The following is a 23,506-nucleotide window of genomic DNA, read 5'->3' as shown; positions in this document are numbered from 1 at the left end:
TTACCTTTTTAGTTCTGTTTTTCTTTGAGTACCCTCACATCTTTGCATTGATCCCTACAGTCAAACTATTATTTGCTTTATCACGTGTGGGCTAGGTTGTTGCTGGGTTTTGTACATTTTCCTCTCAGGGACCAGTAAAGGCCCTGAAAACTCCGTACTTTGAGATCTCTAAACTGTACTCCAGATCAATGCTGTCCTATAGATATGATACGAGCTATGTATTTAAATTTTCTAGTATTCGTGAATTTTAAAAACATCATTAAGGCTGGCGCCGCCACTCAATAGGCTAATTCTCCACCTTGTGGCGCCGGCACACCAGGTTCTAGTCCCGGTCGGGGCGCTGGATTCTGTCCTGGTTGCCCCTCTTCCAGGCCAGCTCTCTGCTGTGGCCCGGGAGTGCAGTGGAGGATGGCCCAAGTGCTTGGGCCCTGCACCCCATGGGAGACCAGGAGAAGCACCTGGCTCCTGCTATCGGATCAGCACGGTGCGCTGGCCGTGGCGGCCATTGGAGGGTGAACCGATGGCAAAAGGAAGACCTTTTGCCTGTCTCTCTCTCTCACTGTCCACTCTGCCTGTCAAAAAAAATCCTTAAAATACAGTGCACACACCAAGAAATGTACTTTAAGCATACAAATCAGTGAGTTTTACTGTCCTCTAATTATAACCAATACCCATGTTAAGAATAAAGCATGACTAGTATATCAAAAGTCCTCACTAGTGCCCTCTCTATTTCCTTTTTCTGATGTATAAAACAAGAGTATATTGTCACTTACATGGTATGATTCAGTGAAGCCATATTTATAACAATTATCAAATGAACTGAAATCCACATGATTTGTATTCACTGTATATCTTAACTACCACATGTAAGAGAAAGCACATTTGTCTTTTTGGGTCTGGTTTATTTCACTTAGGGTAACCTCCCTTTGCATCCATTTTGCTGCAAATGTTAGGATTTCATTCTTTTTCATGGCTGAGTGATATTCCACAGTGTATATGTCCTACATTTTCTTTTATCTAGTCATCAGTTAATGGACCTCCAGGTTGATTGCATATCTTAGCTTTCCTGAATTGAGCTGCTAGAAGCATGGGAGTGCAGGTAACTCTGTCATGCTTTTATTTCTCTGGGATATACTCCCAGGAGTGGGATAGATGGATCATACACTAGATGTTGTAAGTTTTCTGAGGAATCTGTTGTCTTCCATAATTGTTGTACTAGTTTACATTCCCTCCAACAGGGTATTAGGGTACCTTTTTTCCATATCCCTGCCAACATTTTTTTAAAGACTTATTCATTTTGAAAGTCAGTTACAGAGTGAGAAGGAGATGGAGAGCTTCCATATGCTGACTTGCTCCCTGCATGGCTGCAACAGCCAGTGCTGGGCCAGGCCAGCTTCACTTGGGTCTTTCACATGGGTGGCAGGGTCCCAAATGCTTGGGCCATCTGCTGCTGGTTTTCTCAGGCCATTAGCAGGGAGCTGGATCAGATGTGGAGCAGCTGGGATACAATCTGGTGCCCAAATGGGATGTTGGCATTGCAGACAGTGGCATTACCTGCTATGCCACAATGCTGGCCTGAGCATTTGTGTTTTGATTTTTGGATGATACTCATCCCCACTGGGGTGGGGTAATACCTCATTGAGATTTCTAGTTGTTTTTCCATGAGGGTTAGTGAGCCTATCCTGAGCATTTTTTCATGTGTCTGCTATCCATTTGTATTTCGTCCTTTGAGAAGTGCCTGTTCATATATTTGTCCATTTCTTAACTGGAATGCTTGTTTGGTTGGAGTTTTTTTTTTTTTTTTTTTGAGCTCCTTATATATTCTGGATATTAATCTTTTATCAAATGAATAAGCTGTAAACATTTTCTCCCATTCTGTGGTTGCTTCTTCGCTTTTTTTTTTTTTTTCTGTAGAAGCTTCTTAGCTTGATGTAATTCCTTTGTTTTGCTTTTGTTGCCTTTGCTGCTGGGGTCTTACACAAGAAGCCTTGCCTAGGCTAGCGTCTTGCAGTATTTCCTCAGTTTTTCCCATAGTAATTTGATCATTTCAGGTCTTGGATTTAGACCCTTGATCCATTGTGAGTGGATTTTTTAAGAAAGATTTTATTAGAGTTAGAGACCGAGAAAGGGAGAGACAGAAAGGTCTTCCTTCCACTGGTTCACTTCCCAGATGGCCACAACGGCCAGAGCTGAGCTGTTCGAAAGCCAGGAGCCTTCTATGGGTCTCCTGTGTTGGGCCAGGAGCCCAGGACACAGCAGAGAGCTGGATTGGAAGAGGAGCAGCCGGAACTTGAATTGGTGCCCATATGGGATGCCTGCGCCGCTCAACCCACTATGCCATGGTGCCAGCCTGTGAGATTATTTTTTTATAGGGCATGAGGTTCTATTTCAGAATTCTGCATATTGAAATCCAGTTTTCCTGACATTATTTGTTGAAGAGACTTTTTGTTTGATAGGCAGAGAGAGAGAGACAGAAGAAGGTCTCCCTTTTTCCGTTGGTTCACCCCCCAAATGGCCGCTAGGGCCAGTGCGCTGCACTGATCCGAAGCCAGGAGCTGGGTGCTTCCTCCTGGTCTCCCATGCGGGTGCAGGGCCCAAGCACTTGGGCCATCCTCCACTGCCTTTCCGGGCCACAGTAGAGAGCTGGACTGGAAGAGGGGCAACCGGGACAGAATCCAGCGCCCCAGCTGGGACTAGAACCCGGGGTACTGGCACCACAGGTGGAGGATTAGCCTATTGAGCCACGGTGCTGGCCTATTGGACTTTCTATGAATTTTGATCTAAGCTATTGTTTAACAGCATTTGCCAGCCAAGAGCTGATATCCTGTAAGGAGTGTTATCTAACATAGACTTCTCTCTTCTCTGGCTCCACTTCTCTTTAAGAGCAGCTTGAAGGGGGCATCTGTCCTGGTGGCTAAGACACTCGCATCCCACACTGGAGTGCTTGGGTTCTATGCCTGACTCTGGTTCCTGTTTCTGAGCTCCCGCTAATGCAGAGCCTGGAATACAGTAATGATAGCTCAGGTGGTTGGGTTCCTGGCTCCCAGCTTTGCCCTCGACCTGGGGTAAGTATTGGGGAATGAACCAGTGAATGAGAGCTCTATTTCTGTTTTTTCTGACTTGCCTCATAAATTAATTTTGAAGTCTGTTGAAATGGAGGTGGATTATTCTGTTTTGTATACTGGGAACATTGAATTTTACTGTGAATTTTAGAAATAACAAATCTCAGAGATTGAATATTGTGTTTGGTATATTTGCAAGTAAAATACTTGTTGCAGATGGTAACTCCATAAAAACAAAATGCTCTTTAAAAAACTGGCTTGTGGGGCCGGCACTGTGGTATAGCAGTTAAGGCTGCTGCCTGCAGTGCCAGCATCCCATATGGGTGCCAGTTCGAGACCCAGCTGCTCTACTTCCGATCAGCTCTCTGCTATGGCCTGGGAAAGCAGTAGAAGATGGCCCAAGGCCTTGGGCCCCTGCACCCATATGGGAGATGTGGAAGAAACTCCTGACTTCAGATTGGCACAGCTCCAGCCATTGCGGCCATCTGGGGAGTGAACCATCAGATGGGAGACTCTCCCTCTCTTTCTCTGCCTCTCTTCTCTCTGTGTGTAACTGACTTTCAAGTAAAATAAATAAATAAACTGGCTTGTGGAAGACCTCCATTTCCTTGCTGCGGAGCTAAACTGGTTCATGCTTTCACAAGATCAGCCACACAACCATGTTACATGTATGTGTATGAATACATGCACACTTAATAAAAATCAAAGTTAATGATTACTTTTCATCCTATTGTTATAGAAAAATATGAATAGTTAACAGATAACCCAGGGATTGTTGTTGAGGCATAGTGGGTTAAGTTGCTGCCTGTAATGCTGGCATCCCATATGAGTGCCAGTTCAAGTCCCAGCTGTTCCACTTCCAATCCAGCTCCCTGCTAAAGGCCTGGGAAAGCAGTGGGAAATAGTCATGGTGTTTGGGATCCGGCCACCCATGTGGGAGACCTGGAAGCTCTGCTTTGGCCTGGCCCAGCCTTGGCCATTTCAGCCATATGGAGAATGAACCAGCAAATGGAAAATTTGTGTGTGTGTGTCTGTCTGTCTCCCTCTCTGTAAATCAGAAATATCACACTGCCATTATTTAAAATGATGGCATCTTAAAACAACCTCTTTGTATATTGACGGGCCTCATTATATTTTTTTGTTAGAAACTGAGAGGATGAATATGCTTATCATTTGCCTGAAGCAGCCTGTTGTTATCAGCAAGAAGGAGGTGATGAGAATAGAAATCCACTTTGACTTAGAGCTCACCGTATCACAAGCTGCCATTCAAGCCTTAGGAGAAGACAAACAGGTAGCAGATTTAATTCTTATTATTTGAAAATGCGTTCATGTCTCTTACATTTCCTTGTTGACTTTTGATCGATGTGAATGTTGGCTCTCAAAATCCTTGTTCTTAGTGCCCTGTGAAGAGTTGAGTGTTCTGAGTTCTGATCCCACTTCTTCCTTTTCCTGTGTCATTCTTACCTGTGTAGCACTCAGGCCCTCCTAATGGGCCTCAAAGTGCTAATTCCCTTTTCTGTGCACTGTGGGAAGCTTTTCTGGGGTAACATCACCTCTCCACCACTTCCTGAGGTCCCAAGGACATTCATTATGGTTCTCTTGGCACTTCTCTCTGCTTCTCCTGTTCTTGGGTTGAATTATTAGGAATAGGATTTCTTTATTTTTTAAAGATTTATTTATTTGAAATTCAGAGTTACAGAGAAATCTATCTGCTTATCCACTCCCCAAATGGCCAGAGTGTGTCCAGTCCGGAACCAGGAACCAGGAACCAGGAGTTTCTTCTAGGTTTCCTTCATGTGTGCAGGGGCCCAAGTCCTTGGGCCATCTTCCGCTGCTTTCCTAGATGCATCAGCAGGGAGCTGGATCAGAAGTAGAACAGCCAGGACTTAAATGGGTGCCCATTTGGGATGCCAGCACCTTAGGCTGTGGATTAACCCTCTGTGCCACAGCACTGGCTCCAGGAATAGGATTTCTTGGAGATTTTCAAAGTTCTATCTATTGGTCTTGCCTTGAAGAAAGATAGCTGGGGTTTCCATCTCTGTCTAGGATTCCTATGTCCAAGAACAAGCCTTAATCTATCACAGATGACAGCAGTGCAAAGACATTTGTGACAGGAAGACCTGCGGTATGGTGGTAATGGCCAACTGGAGTTGAACAAAGAAGTCAGAGACCTGAGAGAGCAAGTCTTGGCCAATTTCCTTTTGTTTTGAATTGTATGTGAAGGCATTTTATACACAATAAAGGGTCCTTGAATATGTACTAAAGACTCACCTTGAATGAAGAGATCATTTCACGGATGAGAATGAGAAATAAGTTACAGGAGAACCAATCACGTAAGCTCCTCCCCCGATCACACTGTGTGTGAATTGGACTGCCGGATACGTTTACCTTTTCCCTCAAACCATATCAGTGTCCATGTGTTTCCACACTTCACGAAATGAATAAAATGGTTTGGGAAGAGAATGGAAACTTGTGTGTGGTTAAGCCACAGTTCCTAGCACTGAAACTCCTTGAGAAAGAAATTGGAATCGAGGATCCTACAGCTGGGAGCTCGATACAGACTTGTCAGAGACAGACTCAGTTCCTGAGTGCAACAGGGATTAGAAATAACCAAGAGGGTTAGACGTGGGCCAGAGAAGAGACTGTGAAGATACGAGGGGAGAGAAGTTAAGAGCAGGTACCAGTCAGCCAGCACTGGACTTGGAGGGAGGGGGTATGGAAGAACCAAAACCAGTATAGTCCTACAAGAGAGGAGAAACTGAAGACCAGCCTCTTCTCATTCATCACTGTGCTGTGTTCTAAGCTTTAAACTTTCCTGGACATTTTTAAAGGCTACTTTTAAAATTATGGCTTATTTGCTTTTATTAGAGACAAATCTTCCACCCACTGGTTCATTTCCCAGTGATGTCTGCAGTAGCCAAAGTTGGAGCAGGCTGAAGCCAGGAGCCCAGAGCTTGGTTCAGGTCCCCCATGTGGGTTGCAAGGACCCAAGCACTTGAGCCATTACTGCTGCCTCCCCAGGTGTGCATCAGCAGGAAGCTGGGTGGGAAGTGGAGCAGCCTGCACAGGTGACTGCTTTTAAAGGTCACATGGCTTTGGGCTTGTGTTTCAGGTGTTGCCAGACCAGATGAAAACCTCCCAGGAAATTCCTTCTAAATTTGAGAAAGATGACACTGGGGTTCTTAGTAGCCACGATGGAGAGGCAGGTATGTGGGGAAGTGACAAAACTCTGACTGAACAATGATGAAAGCTAGCTTGGAAGAAGTCACTGAACACCCAGCATCATATCAGTTTGAGCATGATAGTGCCCCTGGAGAAGATCTGCTCAGAGCCTGGAATCATTTCCCCCACTTCAATATGTATTTCCTCTGGGTCCATTGGAAATGACAAAGGAGAGCAAATGCTGAGGGTAGCAGGGAGCAGGAGGTGGGGTTTGAGAGTCTTGTCTTCCCTCCAAGTCAGCCTTGGTCTAGATTGGACACATCTTTTCAGTTATGTTCCATGGTTGGTTTTTCGGATTTGCCATTTGAGGCAGGACCTAATTACCAGCTCTTACCAAAGAATGGTACAGTGCCCGAGGTGTGAAATCCGTGACGGGCAATCCAGTATGCAGTGTAATGCATGCTTATGTTTTTAAAATTGTTTTTGTGCATGCTAATATTATGTGACATTCTTTTCTCTCTCTTGGTTTTAAAGATTTATTTGTAATTTTCAAGAGTTAGGGAGAGATTCAATCTGCTGGTTCACTACCCAGATGGCCACAATGGCCACCATTGGCCTACACTGAAGACAGGAGCTTCCCTTAGATCTCCCATGTGTGTGGCAAAGATCCAAGCACTGGGGGTATTTCCCACTATATTTCCTAGGTCATCAGCAGGGAGCTGGATGGGAAGTGGAGTAGCCCATATGGAGTGCCAGCATTGCAGGTGGTGGCTTTACTTGCTATGCCACAATGCCAGTCCCATTCTTCTCTCTTTGTGCAGAGCAGGCAGAAGAATCCACCAACCAGGTGAAAGCCATGATTGCTGAAGATGACCGTTGCCTAATAACTCTCCCCATTAATGACAATTCCCAGCTGCCTGTGAGTATGGGGGTGTTGGGAGCCAGCTGGGATCTGGGTCTACAGGGATGGTGATAGGAGGAAGCTGCCTCTGCTTACAAGTAGGACATTTTTTTCTGGCCAAACTATGAATGTTTTGAGCCTCCCTTTCTGTAGATGAGTTTTGCCTACTGGGTTCTTGAGTGCTCTCCTTTCCTTCAATGTGGCTTTGCTACAAAATGCATGACTTGGTTGTCCTCTGCCTCATCCCTTCATTTGGGATCTGGACACTGAATGTCTGAAACTCACATAGAGAAGAGTATGAATGTGCTGTCAGGATTTTGTTGTCAACAAACACAGGATTTTCTTTCACATATATTTATTTTTAAGTATCTGGGAAACTGCTTCTACAGCAGTGCCAATGCTGTGAGATGTTTTGTCTCGCTTTTCTGAGAGCGGATATGAATTTTTTGAAATAGCTTACAGCCATTTGGAGCAGCAATTTCATTTATTTAAGATTTATTTATTTGAAGGCAGAGTTAGATCATGAATGAGAGAATGAGAATGTCTCTTCCAACTGGTGGTTCATTCCCAAATGGCTGCAATGGAGCCGGGCCAGGCTGAAGTCGGGAGCCTGGAACTCCATCTGGTCTCCCACATGGGTGGCAGGGCCTCAAGCACTTCCACTGTCTTTGGCTGTTTTCCCAGGAGCATCAGCAGGGAGCTGGATCAGAAATGGAGCAGCCAGGACTTGAACTGGCACTCACACTGTGGGGCTGGTGCAGCAGGTGGTGGCTTCCCAGCCATGTCACAATGCTGGCTGAAGCAAACTCAGTTATTAGTGAATGAAGAGCCTGGAGTCTTAGTATTCAATGGATTTGCTTCTCTTGTAGGATTTAAAGTAGTTCCAAATGACTGAACACATGGACTTCATAGGTACCATAATCCTCTTGTCTTTCTGCAGCCAACAGAAACTGCTGATCATTCACCTGAGAGAGTGCAGCTGGACAAGGCACAGGACGGTGAGATTTTCTTCTATCGTAGACTCGAGTGGTCTGCTTGTTCAGATGCCTACTTAGATGTTTACCATTTTTTGTCTTTAATTTTTGTCTCTAGAAGTTACTTCAGCGCATGAGTATTCTTCAGATTTGCAAGAATCGCCAGTTAATAATCAGACTCCTGAAGCAAGTGACAAAACGAGGTAAGTGGCGTTCAATGCTGATGAACCACAGGGAGCATAGCTGACACGAGCCTACAGGCCCTCAATGGAGGTTTTCTCCCACTCCTGCATGTTGTCACCCCCCACTTAAGGAGAGAGCACTGTGTTTTCTGAACACTTTCTAGGTTTATTTATTTGAAAGGCAGAGTGACAGGCAGAGATGTTTCATCCACTGGTTCACTCCCCAAATGGCCACGATAGCCAGGGTTGGGCCAGGCTGAAGTCAGGAGTCAGACACCATCTGGGTTTCCCACGTGGTTATCAGGGGCCCAAGCACGTGGACCATCTTCTGCTTTCCAAGGTGCATTATCAGGGTGCTGGATCAGAAGTGGAGCAGCCAGGACTCGAACCAGCATTCAGATATGGCATGCCGGCATTGCAAGTGATTGCTTAGCCCGCTGTGCCACAACACCGGCCCCTGGAGAGCACTTCGGAGTAGTGTGGGCGAGTTCTGCTGATCCATGGCCCCATAATCAATATATCCCAGGGTTACCTTTGGCAGTAAAATGCTGAATTTGAGATCAAAGGACACAAGATCAGTGTGAAAACCTCACTTTCCTTTCTGTATGCCAATAGCAATTTGATATTTAAATAAAATCTACACCATTTACAATAGTGTTAACAGCATAACAGCGTTCTTGGATTAATCTCATGGATTTGTTAGCCTACACAAACACATTGAAAGCCACAGCATTGCTGAGGGATGTTAAAATATAAACAGACAGCTGTGCTCTTGTGATACAAGACTTACAAGATTGGTTCAGGTTCCTCCAGAACTGACCTGTGGGTTCAGCATAACCCCTGACTCAAATCCTCAATTTTTTTTGTAAAGATTTATTTATTTGAAAGTCAGAGTCACACAGAGAAGAGAGAGAGAGAGGTCTTCCATCTGCCGGCCCACTCCCCAGTTGGCTACAATGGCCGGAGCTGTGCCAATCAGGAGCTTCCTCCAGGCTTCCCACATGGGTGCAGGGGCCCAAGGACCTGGCTATCTTCTGCTTTTCCAGGCCACAGCAGAGAGCTAGGTCAGAAGAGTAGCAGCTGGGATTAGAACCAGCACCCATATGGGATGCCGGTGCTTCAGGCCAGGGCGTTAACCTGCTGCACCACAGTCCGGCCCCCTCAAATGCTTTGTTTTTTTTAATGAAACTGATGGAGCAAGCATTGTGGCATTGGGGGTTAAGCTGCCGCCGCCTGTGATGCTGGCATCCCATAGGGGCACAGGTTTGAGTCCCCACAGCTCCACTAACTAACCAGCTCCCTGCTAACGGCTTGGGAAAGCAATGGAAGATGGCCCAAGTCCTTGGGCTCCTGTACCCACGTGTGAGACCTGGAAGAAGTTCCTGGCTCAGCCTTGACCATTGAAGCCATTTGGGGAGTGAACAAGTGGATGGAAGACCTCTCTCTGTTTCTTCCTCTTTCAATGTAACTCTGCCAGGTTTTCCAGATTTTTTTATTTGAAAGTCAAACTATTTCTAAACTTCTTGTGGAAAATTAAAGGACCTTTTAATAGTCAATTTTTAAAAAAGATTTAAGAGGCAGAGTTCTAGACAGAGGGAGAGACAGAGAGGTCTTCCATCAGCTGGTTCACCCCACAGATGGCCGCAGTAGTCAGAGCTGGGTGGATCCCAGGAGCCAGGAGCTTCTTCTGGATCTCCCACATGGGTGTAGGAGCCCAAGGACTTGGGCTATTGTCCACTGCTTTCTCGGCTTATTAGGGAGCTGGATCGGAAGTGGAACATCCAAGACTTGAACCGGCACCCGTATGGGATGCCAGCACTGCAGGCGGAGTCGGGGCCTACTATGCCACAGCGCCACCCCAAGTGCTAGGGGGCATTCTCCACTATTTTTCCTAGGTCATCAGCAGGGAGCTGGGTAGGAAGTGGAGTAGCCCATATGGAATGCCAGCATTGCAGGTGGTGGCTTTACCTGCTACGCCACAGTGCCAGTCCCATCCCTTTCTTACTGTGTGCAGAGCAGGCAGAAGAATCTACCAACCAGGACACCTGTGACCCACATCAGAGTGCCTCCACGTGATGTCCATCTGGGTCTGACTGCAGCTTCCTGCTAATGGAGGCTATGGTGCTACCTCAAGTCATTGGGTCCCTGCACCCACGTGGGAGCTGTTGCAGGCATTTAGGAAGTGAACCAGTGGATGGGAGTTCATTCCTCTACCTCTCAGGAAAAAAATTCTTTTAAGATCACTGTTAGGCCGGCACCGTGGCTCACTAGGCTAATCTGCCTTGTGGCGCTGGCACACTGGGTTCTAGTCCTGGTCGGGGCGCCGGATTCTGTCCCGGCTGCCCCTCTTCCAGGCCAGCTCTCTGCTGTGGCCCGGGAGTGCAGTGGAGGATGGCCCAAGTGCTTGGGCCCTGCACCCCATGGGAGACCAGGATAAGTACCTGGCTCCTGCCATCGGATCAGCGCAGTGCGCCGGCCGCAACGCACCGGCCACAGCGGCCATTGGAGGGTGAACCAACGGCAAAGGAAGACCTTTCTCTCTGTCTCTCTCTCTCACTGTCCACTCTGCCTGTCAAAAAAAAATCACTGTTAGAGTGAAAAGATAGGCCTCACCTTTGCAGAAAACATTTGAAAAGCATATATTTGATAAAGGGCTTATATCTGAAATATATTAAGAACTCTCAAAAAAAATTTTTTTTTGACAGGCAGAGTGGACAGTGAGAGAGAGAGAGAGAAAGGTCTTCCTTTGCTGTTGGTTTACCCTCCAATGGCTGCCATGGCCGGCGCGCTGCGGCCAGCGCACCGCGCTGATCCAAAGGCAGGAGCCAGGTACTTATCCTGGTCTCCCATGGGGTGCAGGGCCCTTGGGCCATCCTCCACTGCACTCCCGGGCCACAGCAGAGAGCTGGCCTGGAAGAGGGGCAACCGGGACAGAATCCGGTGCCCCGACCAGTACTAGAACCTGGTGTGCCGGCGCCGCTAGGCGGAGGATTAGCCTAGTGAGCCGCGGCGCCAGCGAGTGAACTCTCAACATTTGATAAAGGTAAAACCAAAGGAAAGTATTAGCAAAATATTTAGAGTTCCTTCACAAAGGAAGATACAGAGGGCAGATAAACATATGAAAAATTACTTAATATCATTAGTTATCCAGGAAATTTAAATAAAAACTGTAATTAGATGCACTAAACATGTTAGAATGGCTACAATTAGGTTGTGCCACCTACTGGTGAGAAATATAGAGCAACTGGAACTTAGATATTTCTAGTAGTTTCTTAAAATGTTAAATATATACCACCCCCCTGACCTACTAAGCTATTCTATATTTCCCAAGAGAAATGTCAGTGTATGTCCACACATTGGAATGCACATGAATGTTTATAGCAACTTTATTTGTAGCAGTGCCAAACTGGAACCAACCCAAATATCCACCAATAGATGAGTGGTAATCACAGTTTGGAAATCCATACACTGGAATACGACATAGAAATAAGAATGTTTGATACGTGTCATGTGAATGAATCTCGGAATGATCACGCCCAGTAAAAGAAGCTTGACCAGAAGAGTACATATTAAATAGTTCTATTACGTAAAACTCTGGAAAACGCAGACTAACCTATAGAGACAGAAATTAGATCAATGGTTGCCTGTTTTTATTGTAAGAACACAATGTGAGATCTACCTTCTTAGCATGTTTTTGAAGTTGAAAATATGGTATTTTTAAAAAATTTATTTGAAAGTCAGAGTTGGAGAAGGAGAGGCAGAGAGAGAAATCTTCCATCTGCTGATTCTGTCCTCAATTGGCCAAAACAGCTGGAGCTGCGCCGATCTGGGGCCAGGAGCTTCCTCCGGGCCTCTCACACAGGTGCAAGGTCCTAAGGACTTGGGCAATCTTCTACTGCTTTCCCAGGCCGTAGCAGAGAGCTGGATGGAAAGTGGAGCAGCCGGGACTTGAACTAGTACCCATATGGGATGCTGGCATTGCAGGCAGTGGCTTTACCCACTACACCACAGCACTGACCCTGGAAAATACGGTGTAAAGAGAGGGGGAGAGACAGATCTTCCACTGAAGGGTTCACTCCCCAGATGGCTGCAATAGCCAGGGCTGAACCTGGCTGAAGCCAGGAGCCAGAATCTTCATCCAGATCTCCCATGTGGGTGGCAGGAGCCCAAACACTTGGGCTGTCTTCTGCTTTCCCAGCTAATTAGCATGGATCTGGATCAGAAGTGAAGCAGCCAGAACATGAACGTATTTGAAATGCTGACGTCACAGGAGGTGGCTTTACCTGCTACACCACAATGCTGGCCCCTGCTGTTGTTAATTATAAGCCCTAGCATATGACTTGAACTTGGTCTTATGTAACTGACATTTTATTCCCTTTGAATAGCAATTCCTCAATTTCTCTTCTCAGTATTTGGTAGCCTGTTTCTATGAGTCTATTTCGGATGCCTCATATAAGTGGAATCATGTAGCACTTGTATTTCTGTGCCTGGTGTATCTCAACACAGTGACCTTCAAGTTCATCCAGGGTGTTGTGTAGGGCTGGATTTCCTCCCTCTTTTAGCTGTGTAGTATTCTGTTATGTATAAATACCTCATTTTCCTTGACCGTTCAAGTGCTAATAGGCACTTAGGTTGATTTTGTATCTCAACTGTTGTGAATGCTGCTGCAATGAATGTGGGAGTACAGACATCTCTTTCATATACAGATGTCAGCTCTTTTATTTTTATTTACTTGAAAGACAGGGTTACAGAGAGGTAGAGTAAGCAAGGTCTTCTCCTTCTGCTGATTCACTCCCCAGATAGGTGCAACAGCCGGAGTTGAGCTGATCTGAAGCCAGGAGTTTCTTCTGGGTCTCTCATGTGGGTTCAGGGGCCCAAGGACTTGGGTCATTCTCTGCTGCTTTCCCAGGTGCTAGTGCAAGTTCAGGGAGATGGATTGGAGGTGGAGCAGCTCGAACTCAAACTGGCGCCCCATCCCATAGGATGCTGGCACTGCAGGCTGGGGATTTAACTCGCTGAGCCACAGTGCCAGCCCTTGATGTCAATTCTTTTGAATATATATGCCAATAGTAGGATTATTGGTACATGAATTCTATTTTTAATTTTTTAAAGAACCATAAACCTATTTTCCATAGCAGCTGTACTATCTTACATTCCCACCAACCTGTATGAAGTTTCCAATTGCTTTATCTCCTTGCCAATACTTACCCTTTGTTGTTTTTATTTTGATAACATCAGACCGTATGTCTGATAGGATAATAATCCAAAACATATAAGTACAGCTCAATAGCAAGGAACCAAACAATCCTAATAAGAAATGGGCAAAGAACTTGAAAAGATAGTTTTCCAAAATAGATGTACAAATGGCCAACAGGGGCTGGCGCCGTGGCTCACTAGGCTAATCCTCCACCTAGCGGCGCCGGCACACCAGGTTCTAGTCCCGGTCGGGGCGCCAGATTCTTTCCCGGTTGCCCCTCTTCCAGGCCAGCTCTCTGCTATGGCCTGGGAGTGCAGTGGAGGATGGCCCAAGTGCTTGGGCCCTGCGCCCCATGGGAGACCAGGAGAAGCACCTGGCTCCTGCCATCAGATCAGCGCGGTGCGCCGGCCGCAGCGCACCGGCCATGGCGGCCATTGGAGGGTGAACCAACGGCAAAGGAAGACCTTTCTGCCTGTCTCTCTCTCACTGTCCACTCTGCCTGTTAAAAAAACAAAAAAACAAAACAAAACAAATGGCCAACAGGTATGTGGAAAGGTGGTCGATGTCACTGTTGAGGAAAAGCTTTTGTGGAAAGCCCATCCCCCACCCACCAGGGTGGTTGCAAGTAGAAGTGGCATGAACCGCACGGCGCTTGGGCATTGCTGCCACTGCCTTTCCCTGCTTTCTGAGCCTGGCAGACAGGGGCTTCACAAGGATTTGTTTTTGCAAACTGTTACTGCCGGCCAGAGAAGCTATGGACCTAGATTGCATGATAGGTTTGCAGAATGGGTACGTCCTGGTCACTGGTTCATGACTGGGCAAAGCACACATGAAGGAAGCCCAAGTTGGGGCTGTGAAGCCGAGAAGGAGGCGGCTCATGGTTGTACCAGTCCCACTCACTAGGCGTGTTTCATTTTAGGGATGATTCTGCTTTCAAGGGTGACAGAAAGCAAGCAAGAAGAATGTCGGTAATGAAATAACTTCTATTCTAAGACAATATATCACAAATTTCAATTACTTGTATACCATCTTCAGAATGTGCTATGGCTCGGTTGTTATCTGTGTTTTTCCTTGAGTTTTTTAAGATTTATTTGAGAGGCAGAGTTATAGGCTGGCGCCGCGGCTCACTAGACTAATCCTCTGCCTAGCGGCACCGGCACACCAGGTTCTAGTCCCGGTCGGGGCGCCGGATTCTGTCCCGATTGCTCCTCTTCCAGGCCAGCTCTCTGCTGTGGCCAGGGAGTGCAGTGGAGGATGGCCCAGGTGCTTGGGCCCTGCACCCCATGGGAGACCAGGAAAAGCACCTGGCTCCTGGCTCCTGCCATCGGATCAGCGCGGTGCGCCGGCCGCAGCGCGCCGGCCGCGGCGGCCATTGGAGGGTGAACCAACGGCAAAGGAAGACCTTTCTCTCTGTCTCTCTCTCTCACTGTCCACTCTGCCTGTCAAAAAAAAAAAAAAAAAAGAGGCAGAGTTATAGACAGAGGTCTTCCACCCACTGGTTCATACCCCAAATGTCTGCAATGGACGGAGCTGAGCTGATCTGAAACTAGGATTCAGGAGCTTCTTCCAGGTCTCCCAGGTGGGTGCAGAGGCCCAAGCACTTGGGGCATCTTCTACTGCTTTCCCAGGGCATTAGCAGGGAGCTGGAATCAAAGTGGAACAGCCAAGATTCAAACAGGTGCTACAGGTAGAGGCTTAACCTACTATGCCACAGCGCCAGCCCCTTGAGTTTTTCTTAAACTCCTTTTAACCTTTTAAAATAAATGAACAAAACCTTTTATTTTACTTTGAACTGGATAACCAGCATTACTTGTTACAAATTGTAGCTAGGCCTCCAAATAATAGGTAAAAATAACCAGTGTTAGCCTATTGAACTACACTGTCTATTGACTTGTTTTTTATTCATTATATAAAATGACCTTATTAGCTGAACTATGAAAAGGTAAATCTGCCACCCTCGGGCTCTCTGGTTAGATGGACAGATTGATGAGCCCAGTCAGTAGTCTCAGCAGGAGTTTAGTGTTTCATGTGTGTTCTTATTTGATGGCAAATAGGTCATGGGAGATTGAGAGTCCTTTAGTTAGTCCTGTGCAACTGTAGCAAGCATTCATTCAGCTTCGTAGAGTTTGCTCACCGGAGGAAAGATGATGGGTAGTAGACACAGTGGTCCCATCTTACTCATGAGGGCTGTGTTCCAAGACCCCTAACAGAAGCCTGAAATGACAGGTAGTCCAGAACCCCTGTATCTTTTCCTAATCATACATACCCATGAGAAAATTTGACTTAGAAATTAGACATAGAGATTAGCAATGATAGCTAGTGGGAGTGATAAGTTTTGTTGAATGTGATCTTTCTCAATGTCTTTCTATTCTGTATTCACTCTTCCTTGATGACATAACACGATGTCTACCTGATGTGAAGGGAATGACATACTCAGAATGGCCCACAGTTTAAAACCCAGGATTATTTCTGGGATTTTTCCTTTTAGTATTATCCTGACCATTGTTCACCATTGATAATCAGACCAAAGAAATCAAAACCACAATTAGGGATAATACTGCTCTCTCACTCATAAGTGAAGTCTTGGGTGAGACTGGGCACTGCTCATGGTAACTGGCACTTACAGCCAGCTACAGCAATTTATTATTTTTTAAAAAATATTTATCTACTTGGGAGTCAAAGTTAGACAGAGAAGGAGATAGGGAGAGAGAGAAGCCTTCCATCCACTGGTTTACTCCCCAATTGGCTGCAAAGGCTGGAGTTGCACCAATCCGAAGCCAGGAGTTTCTTATAGGTCTCCCACGCAGGTGCAGGGGCCCAAGGTCTTGGGCTATCTTCTGCTTTCCCAGGCCACAGCAGAGAGCTGGATTGGAAGTGGAACAGCTGGGACTAGAACTGGTGTCCATATAGAATGCCAGCAGCTTTACCTGCTATGCCACAGTGCCGGTCCCTACAGCAATTTTTTTACATCAAGAAATGTAGAGTTGGTAATGTCTCTTTCCCATTGTGTCCCATTGTCCTGTATATAGGATACCTATAAAGACTTAAATTGAACAATAAATATATCACTCATGGTAACTTTGACATAAATATTGCATCATCGAATATTTGCAGAATTGAAAATTTAGTCGGTTAAAACACTCTCCTTTAAAAAAAAAAAAAAAACAAACCTATATTAAGCTTTGTGCCTAAAGCTTGCTTTAACTTTGTTAGACTGGTAAGTAGAAGAAAAATGTTAGACTTATTAGCACTTAGACATCTGAATAGATGAATCCTGTTTAAGAATTGAAGAGTGGCCCTCGACCTAGTGTTAAGACCAGTGTCCAGATGTCAATATCCCATATCGGAGCCCGGCTCCAGATTCAAGCTTTGTGCCAGTGTAGACCCTGGTAGGCTGTGGTGACAGCTGAAGTAGTTGGGTCTCTGCCCCTAAGAGGTAGTCTTGGATTGAATTCCTGACTCCTGGTTTTGAGCCTAGCCTGGCCCTGGTTGCTGTGGGCTTTCTAAACAGCAGATGGGAACTCTATTCCTTCTTTCTGCTTGCCTGCCTCTCTGTCTTTTTTTGCTTCTCAAATTGAAAAGAAACATTGTACTCTGAGCCCGTATTGTTTAGGGCCATAGCTCTGTGCCCATGTACACCAAATGACACTTGTCCTGTGTGTGACCACTGGTGACCTCTTTGGGAGGCACAATGCTCTGTAGTCAGTTTATTTTTAAAAGAATCTCTGAATATTCAATGAATTTTCCTAAGCTGAGTTTGTGGGTTTCAAACAAACATGGTAAGGCTTTCTCCAGCTTTCTCTTAGCTGTGCCTTTTACCTTCTGCCCAGGCCTCAGGTTGTCCTCCCCTGGGGAGTTGGAGAAGCTCTGAAAGTCTGGTGCTCCTTCTCTGAAGGGAGGAAGGAACCTCCATTGTGATACGGCCTTGACTAAACAAGTTCAGTGTTGGTGGACTCAAGAGGCTTCCATAGCCTCGACAGCTCATGGCAAGAGCCTCGGGTGATTACTGACATCATAAACAAGAGTGTCAATTGTTAAATCAACAACAGGAGTCACGGGGCACATGCTCCCCACATAGGATCTCTGTCCTTAATGTGTTTTACTATGAGAGTTAAGAACAACCCTACTAGTCGAACAATACCCTATACCTTGAGCGGTTGTGTGAGGGCAGCCTGTTGAAATCCTTGCTTAGTGTATACTAAGTTGATCTTCTGTATATGAAGGTAATTGAAAATGAAACTTGATGAAGGGTGGGATGGGAGAGGGAGTGGGAGAGGAGAGGGCCGCAGGAGGGAGGGAGGCTGGGGGGGGCCCACAACAATACAAAAGTTGCACTTTGTAAATTCACATCTATTAAATAAAAATTATTTGCAGCAACTTTGATACACATTGAAAAAAAAGCCTGCTGTCTTCAGCGACTTTTAAAGATTTGTTTTAAAAACAGAATGATGGTGTGCGTGTGTGTATAGAGAGATTGAGAGAGAGAGATTGAGAGAGAGATCTATCTGCTGGTTTCATGCCCCAAATGCCTGTAACAGCCATGTATAGGCCAGGCTGAAGCCAAGAGCTAGGAATGCCATCCTGGTTCCCTACCAGGTGGTAAGGACCCAAGTACTTGGCTCATCTTTGCTGCCTTTCTAAGCACATGGACAGGAAACTGGGTTTGAAATGGAAAAACCAGGACTTGAACCAGCCCTCTGATATGGGACGCTGGCACTGGAAGCGGTGGCTTAACCTGCTGCACCACAATGCCAGCCCTCAGATTCTTAACTTCATTGGTCTGCAGCAATGTCCAGGAATTTGGATTTCTTTCAAATCCCCCTCCTGGTGATCCTGTTGTGTGGCCAAATTTACAAACCATTGCTCTAGATACTTGTGTTGTAAACAACCTTCAACAATTTTTGATGTAAAACCATAGAAATTGAGAGCCCTGTTGCATGAGGGTTTTTTGTTTTAAAGATTTGTTTGGAAAGCAGGATGACAGACATATATACAAACAGAGAAATCATCCATCCACCAGTTCACTCCCTAAATGCTCACAACAGCTGGGGCTGGAATAGGCCAAAGCCAGAGGCTAGGAACTTCATCCAGGTCTCCTGTATGGACAGCAGGGACCCAAGGACATGGCCCATCTGCTGCCTTCCCAGGCACATTAGCAGAAGTTAGATCAGAAGTAGAGGGAGGGGGCTGATGCTGTGGTGTAGTGGGTAAAGCTGCCGCCTGCAGTGCTGGCATCCCATATGGGCACTGGTTTGAGTCCTGGCTGTTCCACTTCCCATCCAGCTCTCTGCTATGGCCTGGGAAAGCAGTAGAAGATGGCCCAAGTCCTTGGGCCCCTGCACCCAAGTGGGAAACTGGGAAGAAGCTCCTGACGTCAGAATGGCACAGCTACAGACACTTGGAGAGTGAACCGGTGGATGGAAGATCTGCCTCTGCCTCTGCCTTTCCAACTCTGCCTTTCAAATAAAGTCTTTAAAAAAAAAAAAAAGTAGAGGAACCAGGACTGAAACCAGCACTTTGATAGGGAATGTAGATTTAACGGCTGTGTGGCAATGCCTTCCCTACTTCATGGTTTGTTAATTGCAAGCATTAAGTGAACTGAAGTTTGCGGTTTACTAGACACTGGGCTGAAGAACTCTGGAGCAAATGAGCAAGTTCCCCCAAGCTTTGTTTTACTCGCTCTTCTCTCTCTCCTCCCTCCTTCCCTCCCTTAAGAGTAAGATGCAAATAGACCTGGCTCCCCAAGTTCCTTTTAGAACTTAACTTCTCTAATTAACCTAAGCATTCATCACTGGAAATGTAGTACAGATATGCGACAGAATACTGTCCATTCTTCAAAAGGAAGAAAATCCCGATACTGTGACAACGTGGGCAAACCTGGAGACCATGATATTAAGTGAAATAAACCAGGCTCACGAAGACAAATGCTACATGCTATCATTTATATGTGGAATCTAAAGAAGTTACATTTCTCAAAGCAGAGAGTAAATTGGTGGTGGGGGTGGAGGACAGGCAGTGGGAGACTGGGAAGACGTTCATCAAAGGATATGAAGTTTCTGTTAAGATGAATAAATTCAAAGATTGCTGTGTATCACATTGACTATAGTTACCAACAGTATTTTGCATACTTGAAAATTGCTGAGAAAGTAGATTTTAGGGTAGTCTCATGACAGAATATCATAAATATCTATAGTAAAAATGTTAATTAGCTTGATTTAGGCATTCCACAGTATGTATCAAAACATCATGCTGTATCATAAAGAAACTTTCGTCAGAGAAATTCTTTTCTGTGAAATACTGAACTGCTAAACATTTTAAAGGAGGAGTTGTTAGGTTTCCCGAAAAAGGATTCATTTGAAAGTCAGATAATTGTCCATCATTCACCTTAAATGGTGTGGGTCATACTGTCAGGAACAAGGATGGTATTGGTCCAGTCCTAACCTAGTGACGGCCTCGGGAGCTGATTCTGCATGTTTTCATTTCACGACAGATGCACTTCCTGAGATGACTAGGTGAGATTCAGAGGATTCCATCTTGGCTGGGAATGAGTTGGAAATGAGTTGTTACCAGTTGAGTGGTGGAGGTCCTAGAAAAACATGATGGCTTGAGGCTGGACCCTTTGACAGGGCTAGATGGAGCTCAGATGGAGTGGACTTTTTGTCAGGATCAAAACAAATTCTATTTGAAAACAAAGCAATCATTTGTTACAGCATTTATAAAAAGTAATGCAAAAATATAAAAGACTTATAAATATCAAAGTACAGTTGACTAACCCACTAGACAGCCTAAATTTGTGCCAAATCTCTAATATTTTGACAGTCCAGTCTTAATTTCAAAACACTTCTATTTAGTTCTTTACTGTCTTGTAATTTTCATCATATGGATCTTTGACATCTAGGATGAATTTATTCCAAGTATTTAATTTCATTCAGAGCTATTGTGAATGAGATTGATCTTAGAAGTTCTTTCTCAGCCATGGCATTGTCTGTGTATACAAAGGCTGTTCATTCTTCTTTGTTGAATTTATATCTTGTCACTTTACCGAACTCTTCTGAGTTCCAATAGCCTGTCAGTGGAGTCATTTGGATCCCCTATGTATATAGAATCATGTCATTTGCAATCAGGGATAGTTTGATTTCTTCCTTTACAATTTGTATCCCTTTGGTTTCTTTTTTCTTGCCTGATGGCTCTGGCCATAATTTCCAGGACTATTTTAGGTAGCAATGTTGAGAGCAGGCATCCTTGTTTGGTTCCAGATCATAGGTGGAATGAATCCAGTTTCCCCCCATTCTCTACAGGCTGTTGGCCATGGTTTGTCATAGATTGCCTTGATCTGAGCAATAGTCCTCCTATGAAACATGAAAGGATGTTGCATTTTTATCAAGTGCTTTCTCTGCATCTATTAAGATAACCACATGGTTTTTGTTCTTCATTTTGTTAGTGTGATGTATAGCATTTATTAACTTGTAAATGGTGAACCATCCCTGCATAGCAGGTATAAATTCCACTTGGTCTGGGTAAATGATCTTTTTGGTATGTTGTTGGATTTGAATGGCTAGTATTTTGTCAAGGATTTTTGCATCTTTGTTTACCAGGGAAATTGATCTATAATTTCTTTCTTGTATCTTTTTCAGGTTTAGTTATTAAGGTGATGCAGACTCCATAGAGGGAGTTTGGGAGGATTTCCTCCCTTTCAATTGTTTTGAATAGCTTGAGGAGAATTGGAATGAGTTCTTCTTTAAATGTCTGGTAGAATTCAGCAGTGAAGCCATCCAGTCCTGGGCTTTTCTTTGTTGGGAGGGTCTTTATTACTGATTCAATTTCCTTCTTGGTTATTTAGGTTTTCTATGTCTTCATCACTCAATTTTGGTAGATTGTATGTGTCTAGGAATCTATCCATTTCTTCTAGGTTTCCCAGTTTGTTGGCATACAGCTGCTTGTAGTAATTCCTGATGATTCTTTTAATTTCCGTGGGGTCTATACTTATATTTCCTTTTTCATCTCTAATTTTGATTTGGGTCTTCTCCCTCTTTTTTTGGTTAGTTGGGCCAATGCTGTGTCAACTTTAAGAAAACTAGCCTTCATTTCACTGATCTTTTATACTGTGTTTTGGGTTTCAATTTTGTTTATTTTCTAATTTTAATTCTAATTTTGAGTTGGTTTTTATAGGTCCTTGAGATGCATTGAAAGCTCATTTGGTACCTTTCGAATTTCTTCATGTAGGCACCAATTGCTATAAACTTTCCTCCTAACACTGCTTCCACTGTATCCCGTAGGTTTTCATATGATATATTCATTTGTTTTCAGAAATTTTTTGACTTCTCTTGATTCCTTCAATGACAATGTTCATTCAGGAGCATGTTTTTCAGTCTCCATGTGTTTGCATATGATCTAAAGACTTTTGAGTTGTTGATTTCCAGCTTCATTCCATTGTGGTCAGAGAAGATGCATTGTATGATTTTGATTTTATTTTGAATTTGCTGAGACTCCTTTATGGCCTAGCATGTGGTCTATCATAGAGAGAGTTCCATGCTCTGATGAGAAGAAAGTGTATTTCCAACTGTGGGTTGAGAAGTTCTGTAGATGGTATGTATACACACTATGAAGTACTACTCAGCTGTTAAAAAAAAAAAAAAAAAACCTGTCTTTGCAACAAGATGGACACAACTGGAAATCACTACTTTTAATGAAATAACCCAGTCCCAAAAAGGCGTCATATGATTTCCCTAATGTAACTAATAAGAGTACCTAAAACGTAACGTATTGAAGTGAAATGGACATTTTGAAATTCGGTGATTGTTTATAGTTCTTGTCTCTTTTGGTGAGGAACTGTGTTTTTTTTCATACTATTTGTTGAACTCTTCTACTTAGTCTAGGGTTAACTATATGATCATTAAGTAGGCAGAAAATAGATCTTTGTAAAAAATTAAGAGTGGGAATGTGAGAGGGAGGAGAAAGAAGGTTTGGAGCATGAGAGGGAAGGTAGGGGGAGATGCATCACTATGTTCCTAAATCTGTATATGTAAAATACATGAAACTTGTATATTAAATAACCATTTACAGAAAATGGGAAAAACACTATTTTTTAAAAAAAATCTAAAGACTTATTTATTTGAAAGGCAGAGTTAGAGATAGGGGAAGAGACAGAAATTTTCTATCCACTGGTTCACTCCCCAAATGTTCACAATGGCTGGAACTGGGCCAGGCTAAGTTGAAGCCAGGAGCCAGAAACTCCATCTGGGTCTCCTGTGTGGGTGGCAGGAGCCCAAGCACTTGAGCCATCATCTACTGCTTTCCCAGACACATTAACAGAAACCTGGACCAGACGTTGAACAGCTGGGACTCAAACTGGCATTCATATGGGATGGCAGTATCACAAGTGGTGGCTTAGCCCTCTGTGCCACGACACCTGCCCCTACTTTCATGTTTAAACAGAAATAATCCCCCTGTTTGGTTTTTCTTGTAAGGTGTAGAGGGGATTTTCTTTGCTGTATGTATAAATACATACACACACACATTTATTTATTTGAAATGCAGGGTGACAGACATCTTCCATCTGCTCATTCACTCCCCATATTGCTGCAACAGCTGGCTAGGGCTTGTCCAGACCCAAAATCAGGAACCTGGAACTCCATGCAGGGCTCTCACATGGTGGCAGTGCCCGAGCACTTGGGCCATCCTTTGCTGCTAAAGTGCATTAGCAGGGCCTGCGTGGGATGCAGAGCACCTGGGACTTGCTGGCGCTCCAATATGGGCATTGCAAGCAGCAGCTTAAGTTGTGCCACAATACCAGACCCTAAAAAATGCTTTTATAGCTGCTTTTGTTATTTTTGTTAGAGTTGGCACAACCTTCAAGATACTAACATCGCAGTTGGAAATACCTGAGGGAATTTTGTCATTCTTTTCATAATGTCTGGGTTGAGAGTAATCTCATGGAATAATCTTTTCTTCTTCTCTTTGCTTCTGAATCATTTCATTGTGTGAGTCACTTCTCTTATGTCTAACTTGGCAGTAATAAACTTACTCTA

The 23,506-nt window shown here is 44.6% G+C and overlaps 1 protein-coding gene across 1 annotated transcript in view; it reads left to right on the top strand.

Moving 5' to 3' along the window:
- The window catches only part of SYCP2L (synaptonemal complex protein 2 like), a 139,430-nt gene that overhangs the window by 35,709 nt on the left and 80,215 nt on the right, over positions 1-23,506 (top strand). Inside the window, exons 15-20 of the mRNA XM_051855852.2 lie at positions 4,208-4,353; positions 6,175-6,268; positions 7,046-7,143; positions 8,066-8,123; positions 8,218-8,302; positions 14,398-14,446. Coding sequence (XP_051711812.2) covers positions 4,208-4,353; positions 6,175-6,268; positions 7,046-7,143; positions 8,066-8,123; positions 8,218-8,302; positions 14,398-14,446 — 530 coding nt within the window. The remainder of the gene's footprint in view (positions 1-4,207; positions 4,354-6,174; positions 6,269-7,045; positions 7,144-8,065; positions 8,124-8,217; positions 8,303-14,397; positions 14,447-23,506) is intronic.

The sequence above is a fragment of the Oryctolagus cuniculus genome, chromosome 5 (genome assembly GCF_964237555.1).
Source record: "Oryctolagus cuniculus chromosome 5, mOryCun1.1, whole genome shotgun sequence".
Classification (NCBI taxonomy): domain Eukaryota; kingdom Metazoa; phylum Chordata; class Mammalia; order Lagomorpha; family Leporidae; genus Oryctolagus; species Oryctolagus cuniculus.
The sequence above is the reverse complement of the archived record's forward strand: the minus strand, read 5'-3'. Positions and strand labels throughout refer to the sequence as shown.